Raw genomic sequence first — 19,920 nt, 5'->3', positions numbered from 1 at the left:
GGATTTGAATTTGACTATTCAATATTTGAATTTTTGACTATAAAATTTGGATTGTAACAAGATCAGTCTCTTCTTGATCCCAAGAAATTCGACAAATGGCATAATCCGTGTTATTCACTCCCTCCAAAGAACTTCCTGCCAGTGTATATTCATGCATTATCCAACGACCCTTCTTCATATTTGTCTCGTCTTGCTTCAAATCGCCATTTAATTTGAACGTAAACGACTTCTTGACGCCAATGACTTCGCCCTTGCAATTCTTGATATCCTTCGGCACAGATTTTCCGCCCCATGTTCCACAACCGGCCACCCTAACAATATGTCTTCTACCTATCTTTTCCAACTTCGTAAACACGTAAATTTCCTTCTTCGAAACACCAACTTCAGACTCCCCAACGATTTCCCATGGATCATTGTCAGAAAAGACAATCCATGGGGTACCATTCTTTCCATATAGATTTCGTTCAAGAATTCTATTATATGGCAATGGGAATCCCATTGCTTTGGGTTTTAAGTAAAGTGTGATGAGTTTTTGATCGGTGGGTTTAAAAACGAAACTTGGTGGTATTGAGAATGCCATAGCCGAGCGTGTAAGAAGGGTTGAGCAAACTGGAAATTCTCAGAAGGGATTCGAACTCTATACGTGAGAGAGTATGTATTTCTCTGGAATCACAAAAAAACAATTTGCAAAGTGCAGAAGAAAAAGTTTTCTTTGAGACGAGCACAAGATTTCTTCAACAAATACCTCTATTTATAGCTGAAATAATCACCTTATCATATTGCTATTGTTTTTGGTCTATGATTCTGTTTTTTGGTAACTTTTGAAAGATAGGAAGTCTCAAATGTGAAGGGACTGTGTCTGTGAGTGTGGTGTATTTATTATTACTTCAACTTCTACAAATTATTTCTTCAACGGTCTCAAATATTTTTTTTAACAAATATTGTCTGTTTTCAAAAGTTAATTATTTTATGAAAGGATGACACGTAGCCAAACTTCTAGATCTGTAGTTAAAAGTGTGCGTTGTTTACCTATGAGACTTCCGTGAGACCAAATTAAAAAGGAAAACAAAAAAAAAAAAAAAAAAAAAAAAAAAAGGGAATTTGGAGTTAAATTGACATTTGAAAAGTTCGGGAATTATATTGCAAACTCTCCAAACTTGCATCAGGTCAATTATTAATGATTTTGGAATGAAGGAAACTTAATTACAATTATTATAAGATGAAAAACAAAGTTACATGGAAAAATGAGTCAATTTGTAATATGGATTGTTTCAATTTTCTTCTCAAACTTTTTGATGGAAATCAAGTTGAACAAAGATTTTGCCTAAATCCAACAATTAAACAAGACTTACAGGGTTTTACTATACACATATATTCAGGCCGAGGTTTGTGGGGATTTATTGTACACATATTTTACAAGCTCAAAATGAGAAAAGAATCAAGAAATCAATGAAATACCTAGTGTTTCAAGATTTTATAAGAAGGTGAAATCTTAGTGCAAGATCTTCATTTTTTTTTTTCCGTTTTTCCTTAATACTCAATAATGTACTTAAATCATTTCTTATTTTATTCTTCGTCTATGATGTGTAATTAAATAATTTGGTTGGAAGATTGATTATAACCTAGTTTTGAATCTTATTTTTAATTAAAAAGTTTTAAATCTCCAATTGATATTGTGAATTGTTTGGCAAATTATTTATTTAGATGACATAGTAAAAGCAGGTAATTAGTATAAAAGTGTACAGGTAAATTTTTCTGATTGGTGGGATCATTACATGGATTCTTAAATAATTACTGCATTTAACTAAAATGTATCCGGATTTACATAAAGATATAGAATTGACTAAGTTAAATAGAATCAATTTGAACTCAAGAAATCTAAATTAAATATATTAGATGAATTTGACCTATTATCAATTATTATAAAAGTTGATGATTGAGATTAAGTGGATAAATATGGTGAATTTGTGAATCCTAACCCTTAAACCATCATTAAAATTTACTTTTATTGTTTTAATTTATTTAAAATAAAAAATCATAAAAAGAAAATAACTTCTTTTATTTGTTTTCACTTGAATTAAAACTTTTACTAATTTAATCAACAATTTGATATTAGTTCTCGTAAGAACGACAACAAGTTTTTGACGTTGTTGTCGGGAACTATTTTTATTTAGTAGTTGATTAAATTATTTCTTATATATATTTCTAGCTTATTTACCAATTTTCTTTATTTTATTAACAGAAAACAAAAAGAAGCTAGAAGCGTCAAAAATATATAATGATTGATCCCAACTTAGATGAATGTGATATGCTTATGGTAGATTTCTTCTTCTTGCAACAACTTAAAAAGTTGAAATACAATCTACCTATTGTACTTGATAAGGATTGCTTGCTAAATATATTAAATATCAAGCCCTTGTTTAGTAAGGATTTTAATCTAAATCAAAGTTGCCAATTAAATTTAATCACTCATATTATGGGACTCATAACTTTTCAACCACACATTTTATCATCTTTTATCAAAATTAACTAAAAATTTGATTTTAATATCCCACGAAACAGCGGCCAAATATGTTTCTTATGATGAGAGGATATTTACTTTTGAATATTGTGGAGTTATACTCAAAATTGTTAGTTATTAGCAACTCCAAATAAAGTAAGAAAACTATCTACGATGATCCATATGAAGAAGAAGATGATGACGGTAACATGCTTAGTGAAGATGTCTTCGCCATGCAAAAAAATATAAAAGAATTGAACATCAAATAATTCTGGATGAGCCAAGTAACATGATTATGGAGGATATCTTCATTAATCAACCTAGGGAATCAACAACTATAGAAGAAAAATATGTTGAAATCAAAGGGATTAATCATGGAGGAGTCAAACGAATTAGTGGCATTCGAAGAAGAGAAAATTAGCATGCAACCTTCAACTTCATTTATTTTGTGATTAAAGCCAATGAGGAGATTGAAGTATTTTTAGTTAAGTTTGAATTGGATAATTCAGGCCAGTTATACTGTATACAAAAAGGAAAAATAAGATTTTAATGGATGGATGAAATGCGGTGCAAAGACAATCTATGCAAGTTAAACAAAACACCCAAAGCAATATTCAAAATGTCATGAAAAATCTTTGTCCAAAGTTGAGTTTGATACTATAAATCAAGAATTAACGTGAGGCAACCTGATTTTCTAACCTTAAAATTTAAATTTTTTTGTTATGCATTGTGTATGGAATTTAAGATTGCATTTTAAACATGGGCATACTTCATAGTTTTTCCTTAGAAAATATATAAAAATAAGAATTTCTGCGTGGACTGCACCACTGTTGCCGTGGCCCGTATAAGGCCCTGTTTGCCTCCGGCCAGCCGGATTAATATGAATATATGACAGGATTTTAGCGGATGGATTAACTATGTGAGATCTTGCCAAGCATAAATTCTGTAAATGAAGTGATAAACGAGGATGTACATTTAGCAAAACTCTATCCTGTTTCCTATATATACTATGCCTGCATTCCAAATAAGTATTTGATACAAACACATTGAAACTCCAATTAATTCCGAAAATCTGTTACTGAAGGGAAAACGACTAATTGTTACTTTCGCAGGGTTCAAACTAAAGAGATTGAAAAATATTAGGCAAACTACGATGTATCAAATCCTTAGAACAAACATAAGTCCCAAACAACTTTACAAGAAAATCAGACAAAATTGATCGTAAAACAATATTCATCACAGCATGAATTAATCGAATCAGCACTAAACAACGTTATGTCCAAATGAAAAGTCAATTTTAGGAAATCGTTTTGTCAAGCCAAATCAGAATCTCTTCGTCAGACATATCCATGGCAACTCATGACAGATCCTTACCGTCTAAATCTTTTTCCATGCAGACCCTCTTTCAATCGAGCATTCAAAACTTGATTTTCGTTTTTGAGATTCATCAGTTTCTTTCTTGATCCCAAGAAATTCGACAAACAGCATAATCTGTGTTATTCACTCCCTCCAATGAACTTCCCGCCAATTTATATTCATCCATTATCCAACAACCCTTCTTCATATCTACCTCGTCTTGCTTCGGATCGCCATTCATTTCGAATGTAAATGACTTCTTGACACCAATGACTTCGCCCTTGCAATTCTTGATATCCTTTGGCTTAGAATTTCTGGCCCATGTTCCACAACCGGCCACCCTAACAAAATGTCTTTTACCTATCTTTTCCAACTTCGTGAACACGTAAATTTCTTTCTTCAAAACACCAACTTCAGAATCCCCAACAATTTCCCATGGATCATTGTCCGAAAAAACAACCCATGGGGTACCATTCTTTCCACATAGATTTCGTTCAAGAATTCTATCACCTGGCAATGGGAAACCCATTGCTTTGGGTTTTAAGTAATGTGTGATTAGTTTTTGATCAGTGGGTTTAAAAACGAAACTTGGTGGTAATGAGAACGCCATATCTGAACCCGTTTAAGAAGAGTTGGAACAAATTTGAAATTCCCGGGATTTTTAACTGTAGAGGGATTTGAATTCTGTATCTAAGAGAGAGAGTGTTAGTGTTCTTCCTGGGATCTAAAAAAGACTTCGCAGAAGTTGGGATTCGAACTCTGTATCTCAAGATCAAGATCAAGAAAGTAGAAAAAGTCAGTTTTCAGACTGTTAGGTCACATTATATACAAATAATTTGCCTCGGGAAGCTTTTTTTTCTGAATGTTAAGACACAAGAAATGATGGATAATGAAACTTCTGTGATTTTTTTATTACAACTTTTAATCAACAGTTGTGTGTTCGAAATAAACTTTGCTATTTGTATACTGATTTTTGACATTTTGATTGAGATTTGCATTATTGTTAAGTGTCAATTGAATGAAAAAACTGTTTTAAATTTAAATTGTTCGGTAGGGAAATGTCATGGAGCAAAATGTAAATTAAAGTGTACACCATAGTGTACATGTAGCAAGGTTCATTAGAAATATGTATCGATTTTCTGTTTGCCATGTGTCATATTAATTTAATTTAAAATATTTATTTATATCTAGTTCAGATGAATTTTCAGCACCAACTTAAAATATGTAATTCGTTTAATCTTTTATTTATATATTTATAAATTTATTTTTATACATAAAAATAAAGTTTCTTAATTGGTTTTCGAATAATGACTTATCCATTCAACCACCAATTCAATAACCTTAGACCCCAATATCTTCTTTTTTTTTTTTTTTTTTTATATCCAGGTATCCACCTTACAGTGACTAAATCTTGGAGTCTACACTTTGACCCCTCAAACTGCAGACAGGTTAAGCCACATATTGTGCCCCAAACTGACCAGTGTTCAAGAGCCCCCCCAACTAATCTGCCAAAGTGACAAGCAAGTCGTTTCTCATCTTTGCACATTGCCTTCCAATAGAGCTCCTGCCTTCCAGGATAAATTCTGCCTTTTAGGAGAATATCTGCCTTCCAAGAGCCTTTCAGGAATCGAACTCACGACCTCTGATCTGCCAGCCTTGAAGCGCTCTCATCTTTGCCAATTGGGATGTGCCCTGGGGGGCACCCTAGACCCCAATATCTTGATCGAGTTAAGAGTTGAATCTGTTTTAAAATTTATGCACTAAAAAGTTCGTTATCTTAAAAAATTATATACAAAGATATAAAAATGTAAATAAGAAAAACAAGTTTGAAGATTGGTTGGAGAAAACCACGGACCAAAGCAGCTAGTGAGCTCATGGGCTCGGTTTGTGAAGCTTAGGTCCATGTGCGGCCATGCTTGGTAGCTTGAATTCTATCTCTTGGGTCAAGCCTAGGCTCACGCGAGTTGATTCGTATGCCAGCTTGTGAACTATCCGTTAAATCATTTCATTATAAAATCTATTTTTGAGCACTTAACTTTTAAAAAAATTTAATCTAATTTTGACACCATATTAACAATCAGTTTGTATGTAGTTAAAAATACTTAAAGAGATTAGATTTTGAAATTTGACAATCAGTTTGTATGTAGTTAAAAATACTTAAAGAGAAATTAGATTTTGAAATTTAACAAAAGAAAGAAAACGGTTTGCAGGTCACTCGGCTCGGCCTAATAGAGCTGAGCTCATGAACGAGCTGACTTGATTGTATTCAATGACCAACAAATTTGATCCATGTTTGGCACCCACCTCCCAAAATTATAATAAAGAACAATCATATTATACATACATGTTCAAAAACAGGTGGGACAGTTTGAAAAATTAAAACAAAAAATATCAATCATTTGTTGTCAAATCAGTCGTTCCCTTCTTACTTGATTTTAAGTCTGATTACGTTGCTTTATTCAATTAAGAATTCGACACATTATACACTCAATGTGCCCACTATGGCAACCATGTTTGACTACTTCATCTGCAGTCAATTAAAAGTTTTGAGGGAAAGATCATGGTGCCCCTAACTTATTTCGCCGAATATTCTTAACCATGGCAATTTTGACATTTTAAAAAATAAGACGGTTGCCAAATTTTTCCCCCCTAAATATTGCGCTGGATCATGTACAAGTATGTCAAGCATACTGTTACAACGTTCATAATTTTTTTATTTTTTTAAATTTTTTTTTGGGATTAAAATGTGGATTACTGGTGCCCAAATAAATAGGCGTTTAATAATATGCAACCCCTATTTGGTGTGGAATAAAATAAACTTTTAGTAAATTTTGATAAAAATTGATGAATTATGATTGAAAAATTGTGAATTCCCTAAAATGTATTGTTAAAATTAATTAGTTATTCTCACTTAGATTTTAATCCATATTTTAATCTATACCAAAAATGGGCATAATGCTGTCATCCTCTGTATATAACGTTCCTCATTTGCTTGGTAAAAATTCGGGTTGAACAAAAACAGTCAGAAACAAAAATGAGACAATGAGAAAAGAATGAGGATCTTTACAGCAATTCAAAAGTTGTGTAATGCAAGTTGATGTAGCATAGCTCCATCTACATAAGAAGCTCCTTAAACATACTCAGCAACATTTATATTTTATATACTTAATTCAATGTAATTTTGTAATCTTTTAAGAAAAATAAAATAGACGACAGCAATTGATTAAATTCATGGGAAACCAATTTTGAACTTAAATATCCATTTATCAGTATTTAGACATCAATGTCATTGAAAAATCAGACCATATACTCCATTATGTGAATGTGTCAATCAATACAAGTAAATCTAAGTATGTTGTGTGTCAATGTGGTCGACTTCCGACCAAACTGCTGGTGGTGCTAGTATGCTAGTTCTCCCAGTAACTGCATCAACAAGAAGTCGAGAACAACAAAAAAAATGTTTATTAGTTGCATAAGACGTAACACTACAGAAAATGGGAAAAAGAATCTTTAAATACTAGGCCGTGGCAGTTAGAATATAATATTCAGTAGTTAAGTAAGAAGTAAAACTGCAGAAAAAAGTGAAGAATTTAAGAAAATCTCCAAGTTCGTGCGTGAGTGTGTGTCTAAAAATGACAGTAGATCCTCATTTTTACTTTTCCAGTCTTAATCTTCGTACTGGCCATAAACTGGGAGAGACGTGTGAAGTAGTAGTCATGTATATCTTGCAACTATCTCAGCCACTACCCTCTTTATATTACTAGAAAGTTACCCTGTAAAAGTAGTCATGTATATACAGCAGATGGCGACAAATATATATTGTGGGAGCCTTTATAGTAGTTAAAAAACCAGTAAAGACACGGGGGTGGGGTGGAGCGCAAAAAGAGACAAAGATGTATATTCTAAGTTTCAGAAATCAAAAGTAAACATTGCAGGTAAATAGTTGGTATAAAAAAAAAAATACCAGCTGGCCAGAGAGCTATCAAAAAATGTATTCTAAGTTTGAGAAATCAAAACGCAACATTGCAGGGAAATAATCTGAACATTTTTAAAGGGTGTTTGGGAGACATTTTTATGTAAAAATGCATTTTGAATAGTAAATTGATAGAAAATGTGTGGTTGAAAAATAAGGAAATTTTTTTTATTTGCGTGTAATATTATTTTAATAAAGAATGTGTGGTTGAAAAGAAGATAGAGAAAAATGCATTTTGAAAAAAATTGGTACCAAACGGGCCTTTAGTAACTGGATCAAACAAAGTGGGGCAGTCAAGCCTACAAAATTGTCTAGTGAAAAATTGCAATGAGTAAAAAGTAAAAATGTTAAAAGCATGTTTGAAAAAACTGAAATTATAATTTAAGATGGTCAAACACTTTTTAACCACACATCCAACGCTTATAAGCACTTAAAAGCACTACCAAACAAGCACTAACCTTGGCTATAACTATTAATCTATAATGATGTGACTAGTGGAGATGCTACAAAATGAAATCACTTCAATGGAGAGGTAACTGAATAGGGAACAGAGAGATACCTGCAGAGCCGAATTAGATAGCAACCACCACTTGTTGGTTTTGGCAACGTGATATTGCAGCTCTTGGTACTGTGAACTACCTCATATACGTATACGTCAATATCCTATTTATCTACATCAGAAGTAAAATTTGATGCGATTGATTCTGAATCATCAATCCTTTCTGTTGCCAACTGGCTGTCTAAGATATTCAAAACATTATCTGGTGGACATTTATCTGCAGGATTCAATGCCGATGTTTGGCAAAAGCACTCAGGCCAGGAATTTGTATAGAATGATTCAGGTGGCAATCGCTTGTGAGGCCCACCAAAATTTGTGCTTAACATCACTTGTCTAACTGCTGCTTCAAAACCTGCGGTCCGCCCCTTTTCACGATCAATAAAGATACGGGCAAGAGCTTTTCTATCAGGCCGAATGGTTGTACGGAAACCATAATAGAGGCGGTGGCCAAGGAGATTATTTGCAAAGTTGCTTGGCCCATCATACGTGGGCATGAAAATATCCGCCAGGAGACAAACCATGTAATCCACGGCAGAGCCCAATAAACCATGTGTATTCTTCGCCAGCTCACCAGTGGTGTCTACTGTGCTATGATTCTCAAGGCGAGGAAACAAGGACCGGAAAGGTTTCATAAATCGATCACCTCCAAATAGTTCCCCAGCTGCTAGATATATTCTGGTTGAGTTGTCAAACCCCATTGCACGTAAGATGAGACTTACCTGCAGATCAAAGGTGCACATTTTGCACATAAACTCAAAACTCTTCCATATTTTTTAAACACACATTCTTCAAAAAATATTTATTCAAAACATCTTTTTCCCCCAATTTCTCTTTATAAAGGCCATCAAACAGTCATTACAATTAAGATATGGTTCTACATTCTGAGACTTACAAGATGCAGATAGATTATTTATAGGTTAATTATAATTGTACACAAGGAATACAAACAGAAATATAATTTCTCAACCTCTCCATTACCTACTATTTTCATTCAAAATAAAGGGAGACTAAGAGGGGCCTTCAAACAACATGAAATTCTCTCCTAAGCTGAAGCACAAAAACTTAGGAGGCCTCCTAAATCTCTAATTGATCTGCCAGAGTCTTTACTTAACTTTATTCCTCCAGTTATGTAAATTCTTTCAAGGAAAAAGCTTCCATGTGCCCCTTGAGCTTTTATTTAAATGTTAGGTACTACTGAGTATTAGGTTCCCTTCACTTATCTCTAAGAATGATGATTTTTTAACATCCTGGATCATAAACTTCTTCTTTTTCATATTTTGGTGGTCATGCGGGGAAGTTAAAAGAAGTAAAAATTAAAATTTTATCTTTTAATCTTTCTCATATGCTTAAAGACCAATCTTTATGCAACATGTTTAACAAAAAACCTTCTACTTCAGATATTTTCTTAACCCACTCCAGCAGTAATGATGTAAAGTGGCAGGACTAAAGGGATCAAATCTTGGAAAGAAGTAGAGCAATTAAAGAGGCTTTCCTCCACAAAAAAAATTCACGGCATCAAGATGGTTTGTTATCCTAAATGACCAGTACTGAAGCATTAATTAGTCAAGATGTATTAGTTGCAACTTAGAACATCATATCCCTTTGGATAACAAAACATTTGTTTAGATCTACATGTACTGGTGCATAAAAGAAACGAAGGATCTTGATTATTTACCTTGACCAAACTAAAAACTAGTAAACAACCACATTTTACGTTTAAGGTAAATAACTGCAAACATTCAGTCAATTCACCAAATTTAAATATAAAAACTACCTCTTCTGGAGTTAATGGGCATTTTCCAATAGCCCTTCTTTCGCTATAAACAAGTTTCTTTGCGGCAAAATTTTCCTCCCGATATTTCTTCAAAATTTTCTGTTCTTCGGGGGTAAATATATCAAAGCACCTGAAAAACTTCATATCAGATTGTGCATAGCTTCAAATAAATATATAAAATAAAATGTGCTATCTTATTTTCTTCAATACACTTCCACTTGCAATCCATTTTTGTAAAATGTTAAGCAGGTAGAATATTTGGCCTCTCAAAAACATCACTGGCAGACTGTTTTCACTTTTCCTAACATAAACTTTTGGATTATTTGCTTTTTTTCCAAATTTTACAATTTTCTGGCCTTTTGTGTGCATGAAATATGTTCCTTTTAGCACCTATTTCATAAACTTCCTAAAGAAAAAATAAAAATTACTTGTTTTTGCTGTCTTGCAGTGCAAACATGGGCTAAAAGGCTTGACCAAGGGATTGAGCAATCACTCTAGCCCAGCTGTGCCCAAACCCCCCAAGCAATGGGAAAAAATATAAAGGAAAAAAGATAATATTTCTCAAACATATCTCCTGGCTTCGTCACTTACTTTGGAATTCTCTTTCTGATTTTTTCTCTCTTTTCTTTTGGTTTTACCCTTTTTCTTGGGGTCTCAGTTTTCAAAGATGGCAAGTAATGGCAACATAAACAGGTACTGACTTACCCAGCAAATGCAAGCATATCCATCTCGAAACGAAGATGTATAGCCATGAAATGACCTTGTGCTCGAAGCCTATTGACTATTGAGTTACTCAGCTCCATAATATGTGGTTTAAATCTTAAGGCATGATAGTTCACCCTGCATCTTAGCCGCTGATATTCAGGGTAATCAATCTCTTCTGCCAGGCGATGTGAAAATGGGGTAAGATAAATAGCATTGTGTTCCTTCATCTTCTCTAAAGCAAATGTTGTGTACCAACTGATGGGAGCATCTCTAGGAGGCCGAATCTGAGAATGAAAGAAGTTTGTATTAAGACTTGTTGGGAACTGAAAATAATATCAGAAAAACTTTGTCAGTGATTATACACTTCACCTGAAAAGCTTTTATCTTCTTGATCTTCCCATTTTTACGAAATTCCGGAATTCTTTCCACAATTTTTACATCATACCTCAATGAATTGATAAAATGCTCAACATCATAGATACCATGGAAACCACTAAGGACAGATAAAAAAATAAGCACTTAATATCTTAATTAATTGCTACACAGTGAAACAGCAACTAATGAACTGTGAATTTTGTCATCATATAAAATAGTAAACACTGGATAAAAGAACAAATTTGCTTCAAATTTTAGGTTGCAGAAGGGTTCAAAAATTAAATATCCAGATATATTAATTAAACTAAGCCACGTAAAATTACTATGAAGTGGTGGTAAGTGCCACGTAAAATTACTATGAAGTGGTGGTAAGTTACCTGTCATCATGCCAAAAGGAATTGGCATCCAACTCAGGCAGCACAAGTGTAGCATTCATAATTCGAGCAGCAAGAACAGCGTTGCATATCTAGAAAATAACAAAACCTCCCTTGTATCATATGTAGCAAACCAAATTTGAGCCACCAGAACAAATGCAAAGAAGTTAAGTTGATGACTTCATAATATTGAAACACACATTATAAAAATCAACATGTTTTGCCTTTTAATGCTTTTGATCCAGTCCAAAGAGATGTGAAATTGTGATACAAATTAGGAAAGAATAAACAGATAATTGAAAAGGTCCAACTAATGAAGCAATAGATAAAAGCACAACTGAAAAGGAAGCAATTGCAGACAAGAAATGCACACAGAGCTGCTGCTGTTGCAACACAAGGCTGTTGAGCATTAAGGCACAATAAGTGTATATTCCCAAGATTCTAATTATACCCTAAAAGCCAAAGGGCTTGCTAAAGATGCCCTTCTTTCTCCATTTAGGTTTTGAGAATAAAGCTGCTGTTGTGGAAATAAACTGACGCGGAAAAGAAAATAAATCTGATGTTTACCATGTTGTCCTTTTAAATGTGCTAACTAAAGGCTTTGAAGTTAATTTACCATGTGAAGCTATTTGGAAGTCTGAGGCATGGAATACTAGAACAAAAAACAGCTCAAGAGACAAGAGCCTGTTTTGACAGGTGACCAATGAAAGAGAACTAAGCTATAACTTAACTGGTGTTTTATAGGTTAGCACGGATTAATTGATGGTGTTTATATCACAGCTTAAATCTCCGGTGATTCAAATAAATGAATAAATATGCTTCAAATATCATCCGAAGTTGTGTAAAATTTGGTTCGAAGTAGCTTGTAGAGAAAGAAAATAAAGGTTTGTATGGAAACAGCACATTCTGGCAACATTCATGAATTTAGAGGAAAGAGCCAGAAGTCAAATAAAACCCAACTACAATTAAGCTTCTTTTCTAGAATTATATTTTTATATCAGTCCACATAATATTTCTTGGTCATGTGGTTTGAGAGTTGAACCACTTGTCACCTGCTTCAAGGGTTCAGCTCCATAGGAGCAGGAAAAACATAAATTAATTTTCAAACTGGCATAAGAAGAAAAAGTCAAAAGGTAAGTATTATAAACACCAAATGAACTAAGTACAGTAATCAACTTGTCAATATGTAAAGAGCTTTGCAAAACCATATCATGAAAAACTGTACCAAATAACAAATTCAGATACCATTGACTTAAATCACAATTCAAAGAACAAGGACTGAACTTGTTCTAAAATTATCCCTTGGCATTCAAATCAAATCCACAGTTCAAAGGCAATGAATGTGCCACCATTAACAGCTAATTATATCAAAAATAGAGCTTGTTTCAGGTTAATCCCTACGAGAAAATTCAAGAATCACGAAAAAAAGCTTCGAAACTGATGCTTTAAGCCTAAAAAGAGCAAAGAATCAGGAAAAACTAGTAAAGAAGAATCAGAGTTATACAACTATGTCATAACGAGATCTTTTTATTTACCGCACTGCGTTGCTGATTGAGACCACCATTACAACGAACACGTAAGTAGCCATTGGTTTCAGTCAGAGGAGCTGCATATGGAAATTTACATGAAACTCTAATAATAAATCTAAATAAGTGCGCGTACAAAATAAATTTACATTCTTTTAATGAAAGTACAATCCATAACATTTAAGCACAGTTTATTTAAATAAGCAGCAGAAACTCATAGATACTCAAAATGAACCCCTAATCAATTTAAATAAGCATAAATATCAAATGCTACAAACACATACGAGGCCAAGCAGTCCGTGGAGCAGATGATGGCCTCCATTCGCCAGAAGCAGCAGTGCCCCAAAGATTATCCATTTTTATCTGCTTAGACATGACAAAAGATAAACATCGACAAACACTTAAATGATGAGCTGGGAAACCCTGAGGCCAGTAATAATTAAACGTTCTGGTGAGAAGTCCAGAGGTTTAGTCTCATAACACCTGCAAATTAACTAACTTGATTATTTATTTAACGAAGAACTCTAGAACCAAGGATGTCAATACCTTAATTTCACAAAGTTTTCAGCACTGGTTTCCAAATTTTTAATAATTTTATACAGTTAATCAATTTCTTAACTGCTTTCAAGAACAAAATATAGCAAAATAATTTCCGCATTTAAATGGAGATTCATTTAGGGTGTGTTTGATTATATTTATTTTCCATGTAAAATATCAATTTTCCACCCAAATCCCTAATTGTGGCGTTTGATTGCTATTTTTTTCATGGAAAACATTTTTCAACTTTTGAAAATATGTCTAGTTTTTCTTGTTTTTAGGAAAAATATTTTCCTTGGGTGGAAGTTATTTTTGTTTTCCTCAAAACAACTAAGGTGATATTGTCCATGCCAATCAAACACGCTATTAGAGTGTATTTGATTATATTTATTTTTCATGAAAATATCAGTTTTTCACTCAAATTTCAACTTGATATGTTTGATTGCCATTTTTTTTGTATGAAAAATATTTTTCAATTTTTGAAAATATGCCTAATTTTTCTTATTTTTAAGGAAAACATTTGATTTTTATTTTTCACAAAATATGAAAGACATTTTCTTTTCTAATTGATATTTTCCATGCCAATTAAATACGCTCTTAGTTCAAAAATTTAAAAGCGAAACTAATATGCAAAATACAAATTTTATTTAAACGTAAAATGGAAACACTGACCTCGGATTGAGAGAAAGATCTAGAGGTACTCTTTATAGTGGATAATAACGAGATTACACAGATCACGAGTACAATTACAGCAAACGAGAGCCTGCTAAACATGGCCTTAACACCTGATTGCTTCAGCTGGTGCCTGTGTCCAGCTCGGCTGCAAAAATCAAAATTTCCGTCAGCAGATCCAAACCAAGTGTCGGTACAGATCGATTCAAAATTACGCATACCTTCTCATTTTTTGAAGACGATGCTAATAGATCCAAATCTTCGGAATTAAATGCGAGTTCAAGTGAAGTGAGTGCGTGAATGTGTGTGTTAAAGAGAGCGGAGATGCCCTAAATCTGGGCGATGGTATTGATCTTATGAAAACGCGTCAGTACGGTATTGATCTAATGAAGACGTCTTTTTTATTTAGCGATTCTATTGAAATAGCTAAAGCAATTGGGTCCTCAAGGCAAATCTTTCAAAAGTGTGGCAGCCACATTCCCAACTTTTTAATATTGTGAAGGCAGTATCCTCGCATAATGGAACAAATTATTTAGCCATAGTTTGAGCCACGTTATTTTCATAAAAGTATATTTTTGAATAGTGTAATGATGGAAAATGTATAGTTTAAAAATAAAATAAAAATTAAATTTACGTGTAATATTATTTTATTGAATAGTCTGTGGCTAAAATGATGTCAAATCACTGTTTAAAAATATATTTTTTTCCAAATAATGGAAATCAAATGGGGCCTCAGCACAAAATTTTGAAATGATGTCTAACTAAAAGGGAAAAATTGTTCAAAAAAGATTTGATTGTTCAAATTACAATGAGCTCATGTTTGGTTTAGATAAAAATTAATTTTTAGTAGATTTTGATAAAAAAATAATAATAAATTGTTTAGTTAAAAAGTTGATAAAAGTTGTGGATCTCATGATATATGTGATTAAAAATGAATTTTAGAAAATAAGGGCCAAACATTGATTAAATTTTGCTCTCTCTCTCTCTCTCTTTTTCTTTTTTTTTTTTGGATAATTTTACATTTTCAATTGGACATCATTGCATGTGGCATGTCATTTATATTTTTCTTTGGGAAGAGTTTTTGACAAATAATCTTGGCGCTTGTTTGAAACTAATCCAATTCTTGATAAAAAAAAAAAATTTAACCCTTATACTCACATCTAAATACATTAAGCCCCGTTTGGCCCTCATTAATTTTCATTATATTACATTTTATTTTTCTCTCTTCTATTTTTAACCATACAATTTTTCATTAAATAATAGTTTACGTAAATCAAAAAAAAATTCTTTATTTTTCAACCACTCATTTTTCAAAAAAAATATTATTCCCCCCCTTTTCATTTTCACAAAACGGGGGCTAAAATTAATAAAATGGTAGTACGCATCACATTATTATCAATTCAATGATGTGAGCTTTCCCGACCAGAAACCTCTCAATCTCCATCTCCAAAAGAATCCTCACTTGATGCCTCCACAATCACCAACCAAGAGCAAATGCAGAGATATTGACTTTGGGGGACGCAATCAAATTTTGTACAAATCGAATGCTTAATACAAATTTACATTTAAAAAATATTTATTCATTAATATTTTACTCATCATTTTTATCTATTTGATTTTAAACGGTCATTTTATTAATATTTTACTTATCACGAGAAAATGCATATTTATGTTTAAAAAAATTGTGTATTTGATACAAACAGTTAATTCAAATAATCGAAAGGGAAAACTTTTAACAAATATTCAATACTAATAATAAATCAAATAAACACAATTCGTTAAATGTAGATTAAATTTTATATTTAATCAGTTTAGACACATGCTATATACACAAATAGGATATGAGAAAATATAAATTTAGGTTCTAATTAGTTGAAAATTTGTAGATAAATTATAAACAAACTTTAAAAAATTAAAAGGGTTACGGTTTTGATAAAATTAAATTTTAAAAAAAAAAAGTGAGGGACATAGTAAAATGGAACAAAAGAAAAGAGAGAAAATTTAAATTTATTGTGATTTTGTCCCTGTTTTGTTGAGATTAAAATCAGAATTTTAGTAAATTTTGATAAAAAGTTAAGGAATCCATAAAGTGAAAATTACACCCCACCCTACTTTTGAAGATCTGAATTCTTAAAGCAGGTGCGATGTTTCATCTTTCAAAAATCAGAAATGTTTCTCCTCTCCAATTCATTCTCTCTTCAATCTCATTCTCTCTCCTTTGTCATTACAGTTGGCTTATGACTTCTTGGAAAGATAAATTGACATATATCAAATAAGAGAGAGAAAATGATATCCATCCTTAATTAACTCCCCCATTACATTAGAACCAGTAGAGCCACAAAACCCATTCTCTCTCTAAGCCCCGTTCCTCTCTCTCTCTCTCTCTCTCTCTCTCTCACACCAGTCACCATTCTCTCTTCTCTCGTTTCTCATTGTAATCTGAGGGCGGCGACAATGAAAAAGTTGCTCCGGTGATGAAGAACTTGCTCCGGCCACCGCTGCTGGAATCAGAGTCTGTTGATGCAGCGTAGATCGACAACGAGAGAAGTGAGAGAGATCTGTTGTGGATTTGTTATGTGGGTGGTGGCGTGCGCGCTGCGACGGCATGTACGTGTGTGGGTGGTGGATAACGGTGGTGTGTATGTGCATGGGTGTGACACTACTACAACCAAAAGCAACAACCTGTGCAGATCGACTGTGTGTATGTGTGCGCGGCGGAGGTGCGTGGTTGTGGAATGTTTTGGTGCGGTGGTGTGGAATGATTTGATCTGTGGTTTGATTGTGGAATGGTTTGGTGTGGTGGTTGTGGAATGATTTGGGGCAGTGTTAGCTGCATTGGTAACGATGTTGGCGGTGCTGAAAATTGTGACTGTGACTCTCAATTGAATATGTGACCTAAAAATTGTATCTGTAACTTTCAATTGTGACTAACAAATAATTAAGTTGTAATCGAAAAATTAGTCGTGACAAATTAATTCAATAAGTTGCAATGGATAAATGAGTTGTGACCAATAAAAATTTTAAATATGTCATCGATGAATAATTTGTGGCCTAAAATATTTTGAATTCGTGACCAAAAATATTCAGTGACTTAATAAATTCGTGACTACAAATTTGTTAATTTGTGGCTATTTAATAAATTGTGACTTATAATAATTGTAATCTGTTATTTATAAAAAAAATTGTTTCGTGATCAATGAAGAAATTGTGACATGTTAAATTTTTAAATTGTGATCATAAAATAATTTGTGATATACAAAAAATTTGATTTGTGATATAAAAATAATATGTGACTAATTAAATCTGAATCCGTGAGTAGATTTTTTACATTAATATTAAATAATCCGTGGCTTTAATATGTCGTCTGAGAAATGAATTGTAGGAGTTGGTTCAGATTTGTGTTTTGAAGGTGAATTTGTTATGGTAGAGTCCAGCAATTTCTCATTTCTAAAATTACATATTACTTGTTTAAATATTAAATATTCACTCGTTATTTAATTTCTATCACATCTCCTTCTCTCTCCAATCTTCTTCTCTCTCCTCCCATCAAGATTCTCTCTCTCAACCCATCTAATTTCTGATTTTTGAAGATTCAAACTTGTAATCTTAGATTTGAAAGGTCCTATACTTATCTTTTGGATTATGAATTTTTCCCATCCATAAAATATGTTATTAAAAATAATTGTTAACTTTGATTTAGATTAAAATTTAGATTACAATCCATATCAAACAGGACTTTTATCACCCAAAAAAAATCTTCTTAAAAGTTGAGGGGTCAAGTGACCCCCCATGACTCCCCTGGGTCCGTCCATGTGCTAGTGCTACTGTTGTCATTCTCGCTCTACTCACCATTGACGATTGGTAAATTATATTAATCAAACACACCAAATTCAATTTTATTATGAATATATAGGTCCCTTTGTTTAGAACCAAATATGCGAAATTAACCAATAAAAAGCAACACGTTACATATTTTATTATTTCTAGATGATTAAGCTACCATTTGGTAGCAATTTTTCACCCGATTTTTCGACCGTTATTTCACTATTTCAACTGTCATTTTAACTTCTTCACTCACATGCCTTACGGTTATATACAAGTTAAATCATAAATTAAACATTCACAAACATACAGATCGTAAGTATAAAATGTATATAACACCGAAAATTGATGGACGGAAACTTGTTGAAAAACTCTTCACAAGAATTAAAAACCTATGGGCAAACCTTACAAAAAAGATTAACTGGAAAAGCTAACTTACAATTGGTTCAAAGCTTGCTGTATCGCTTTTGCTGAATAAGTTGTATAGCGTATTGCTTTTTAATTTATAGAAAGCTATGAACCTTAGCTAATTCTAACCACTCAACTTGTAAATCATCGAGGAACCTCTTTGATTGTGCAACCCACACTTTCTAACATTTCTACGCTTTTCACTCTGAGTGGATCATCAAGAACGAATTCATTTCAAAACGCTGGATCTCCAGGTGTCTCTTCTCCAACATCAAAACTCAGAAGATTTATAGATGAAAATAAGAGTTTTTGGTGTTTACTCTTCTATATTCCGATCTTTAGTTGAAGCAAGAGATTACGGAGCATGTAATTGATCTCCAAAAGATATTTTCTTAACTAAAATTAAGGCTCAACCAACAACACAATATATTTGGAATGAAATATGAAGAGTTGACCTTGTGATTGAATCAAGATATCTTTGATATGTATTTTGGATATTTAATAATAAGATCTCTAATATAAATAATAATTCATTTCTTCAGACTTTTTTTTAACTCTCTTTTAGCATTTTTCTTGACATTTTAAAGAAAGATTAAGACTGTAACCAAAAAAGATTTTCATCTTATTTAAAAAGACTTCAGCAAATTCCCATAATTGGGACACAAATTAGCCAACTTAACTCAGAGGATTACTTTATTTTTTGACCATGGAATTCAGAATAAAGAGGCTAAGAGAGGGGGCTTGCATGGTCTGTCTAATTCTTTCAGATATATGAAAATTAAATCCTATCATTTCTCTATAAAAATTTAAAACTTCTTCAAACGTATAAAATCCTTTGAAAAGGGGGTCGGGAAATCTTTCTACTTGTTATAGTACTTCTGGTCAATAGTTATATATACCAAGCTTTCTACATTTAATTACTACAAAGAAATTAAAATTTTTGTTTTCTACTTGATTATGAATATGTCTAATAGTTAGCTAGGGCATTAATGCTGTCTAATTTTTGTTTATAGTCACATGCTATCCAAAGATTATTCAATAGACAATGCTCCCTTTTTGGTAGTCTTTCTAAATTATTTCATCTGAATCGAAGATTAGGTCCTTGAGAGGCCACTCTCAGAGTGACATTCCTAAAGTTTATCATCATTTGATCTATCTGCATCATAAAAATAATGAGTTAGAAAATTAATAACCTGCCTACTTAAATAATCTGCTAAAATATTATTTTTTTCGTCAATATGTTCTATATTAATTATATAGATACTTAATATCTCATATAATTTCAACCATCTTTTATGTCTTACCTTATCAAAATTTATCTTTTTAATAAATTTTACTA

General features: G+C 32.6%; 2 protein-coding genes across 3 annotated transcripts; both read right to left on the bottom strand.

Moving 5' to 3' along the window:
• Window positions 1-510: 510 nt before the first annotated feature.
• On the bottom strand, window positions 511-4,466 carry LOC111374256 (NAC domain-containing protein 83-like). The gene is made up of 3 exons (XM_022996910.1): window positions 3,984-4,466; window positions 3,270-3,443; window positions 511-663 (listed from the first exon to the last, which is right to left on the bottom strand). Exons 1-3 carry the CDS (start codon window positions 4,464-4,466, stop codon window positions 511-513), a joined length of 810 nt encoding a protein of 269 aa, XP_022852678.1.
• Window positions 4,467-7,075: 2,609 nt separating this feature from the next.
• Window positions 7,076-14,728, bottom strand: LOC111374269 (O-fucosyltransferase 1-like). 2 transcript variants are annotated; one of them, XM_022996924.1, is made up of 10 exons: window positions 14,573-14,728; window positions 14,352-14,499; window positions 13,427-13,505; window positions 13,152-13,222; window positions 11,620-11,708; window positions 11,237-11,360; window positions 10,868-11,151; window positions 10,163-10,292; window positions 8,389-9,107; window positions 7,076-7,279 (listed from the first exon to the last, which is right to left on the bottom strand). In XM_022996924.1, exons 1-9 carry the CDS (start codon window positions 14,578-14,580, stop codon window positions 8,493-8,495), a joined length of 1,548 nt encoding a protein of 515 aa, XP_022852692.1. In that variant the 5' UTR covers window positions 14,581-14,728; the 3' UTR covers window positions 7,076-7,279; window positions 8,389-8,492. The 2 variants fall into 2 exon arrangements, with proteins under 2 accessions (XP_022852692.1, XP_022852693.1); XM_022996925.1 differs by having other exon boundaries at window positions 7,076-7,263.
• Window positions 14,729-19,920: the final 5,192 nt, after the last annotated feature.

This window comes from Olea europaea, unplaced genomic scaffold (assembly GCF_002742605.1).
Source record: "Olea europaea var. sylvestris unplaced genomic scaffold, O_europaea_v1 scaffold1224, whole genome shotgun sequence".
Classification (NCBI taxonomy): Eukaryota; Viridiplantae; Streptophyta; class Magnoliopsida; order Lamiales; family Oleaceae; genus Olea; species Olea europaea.
Note: the sequence above shows the minus strand (reverse complement) of the source record. Positions and strands in the feature narration are given on the sequence as shown.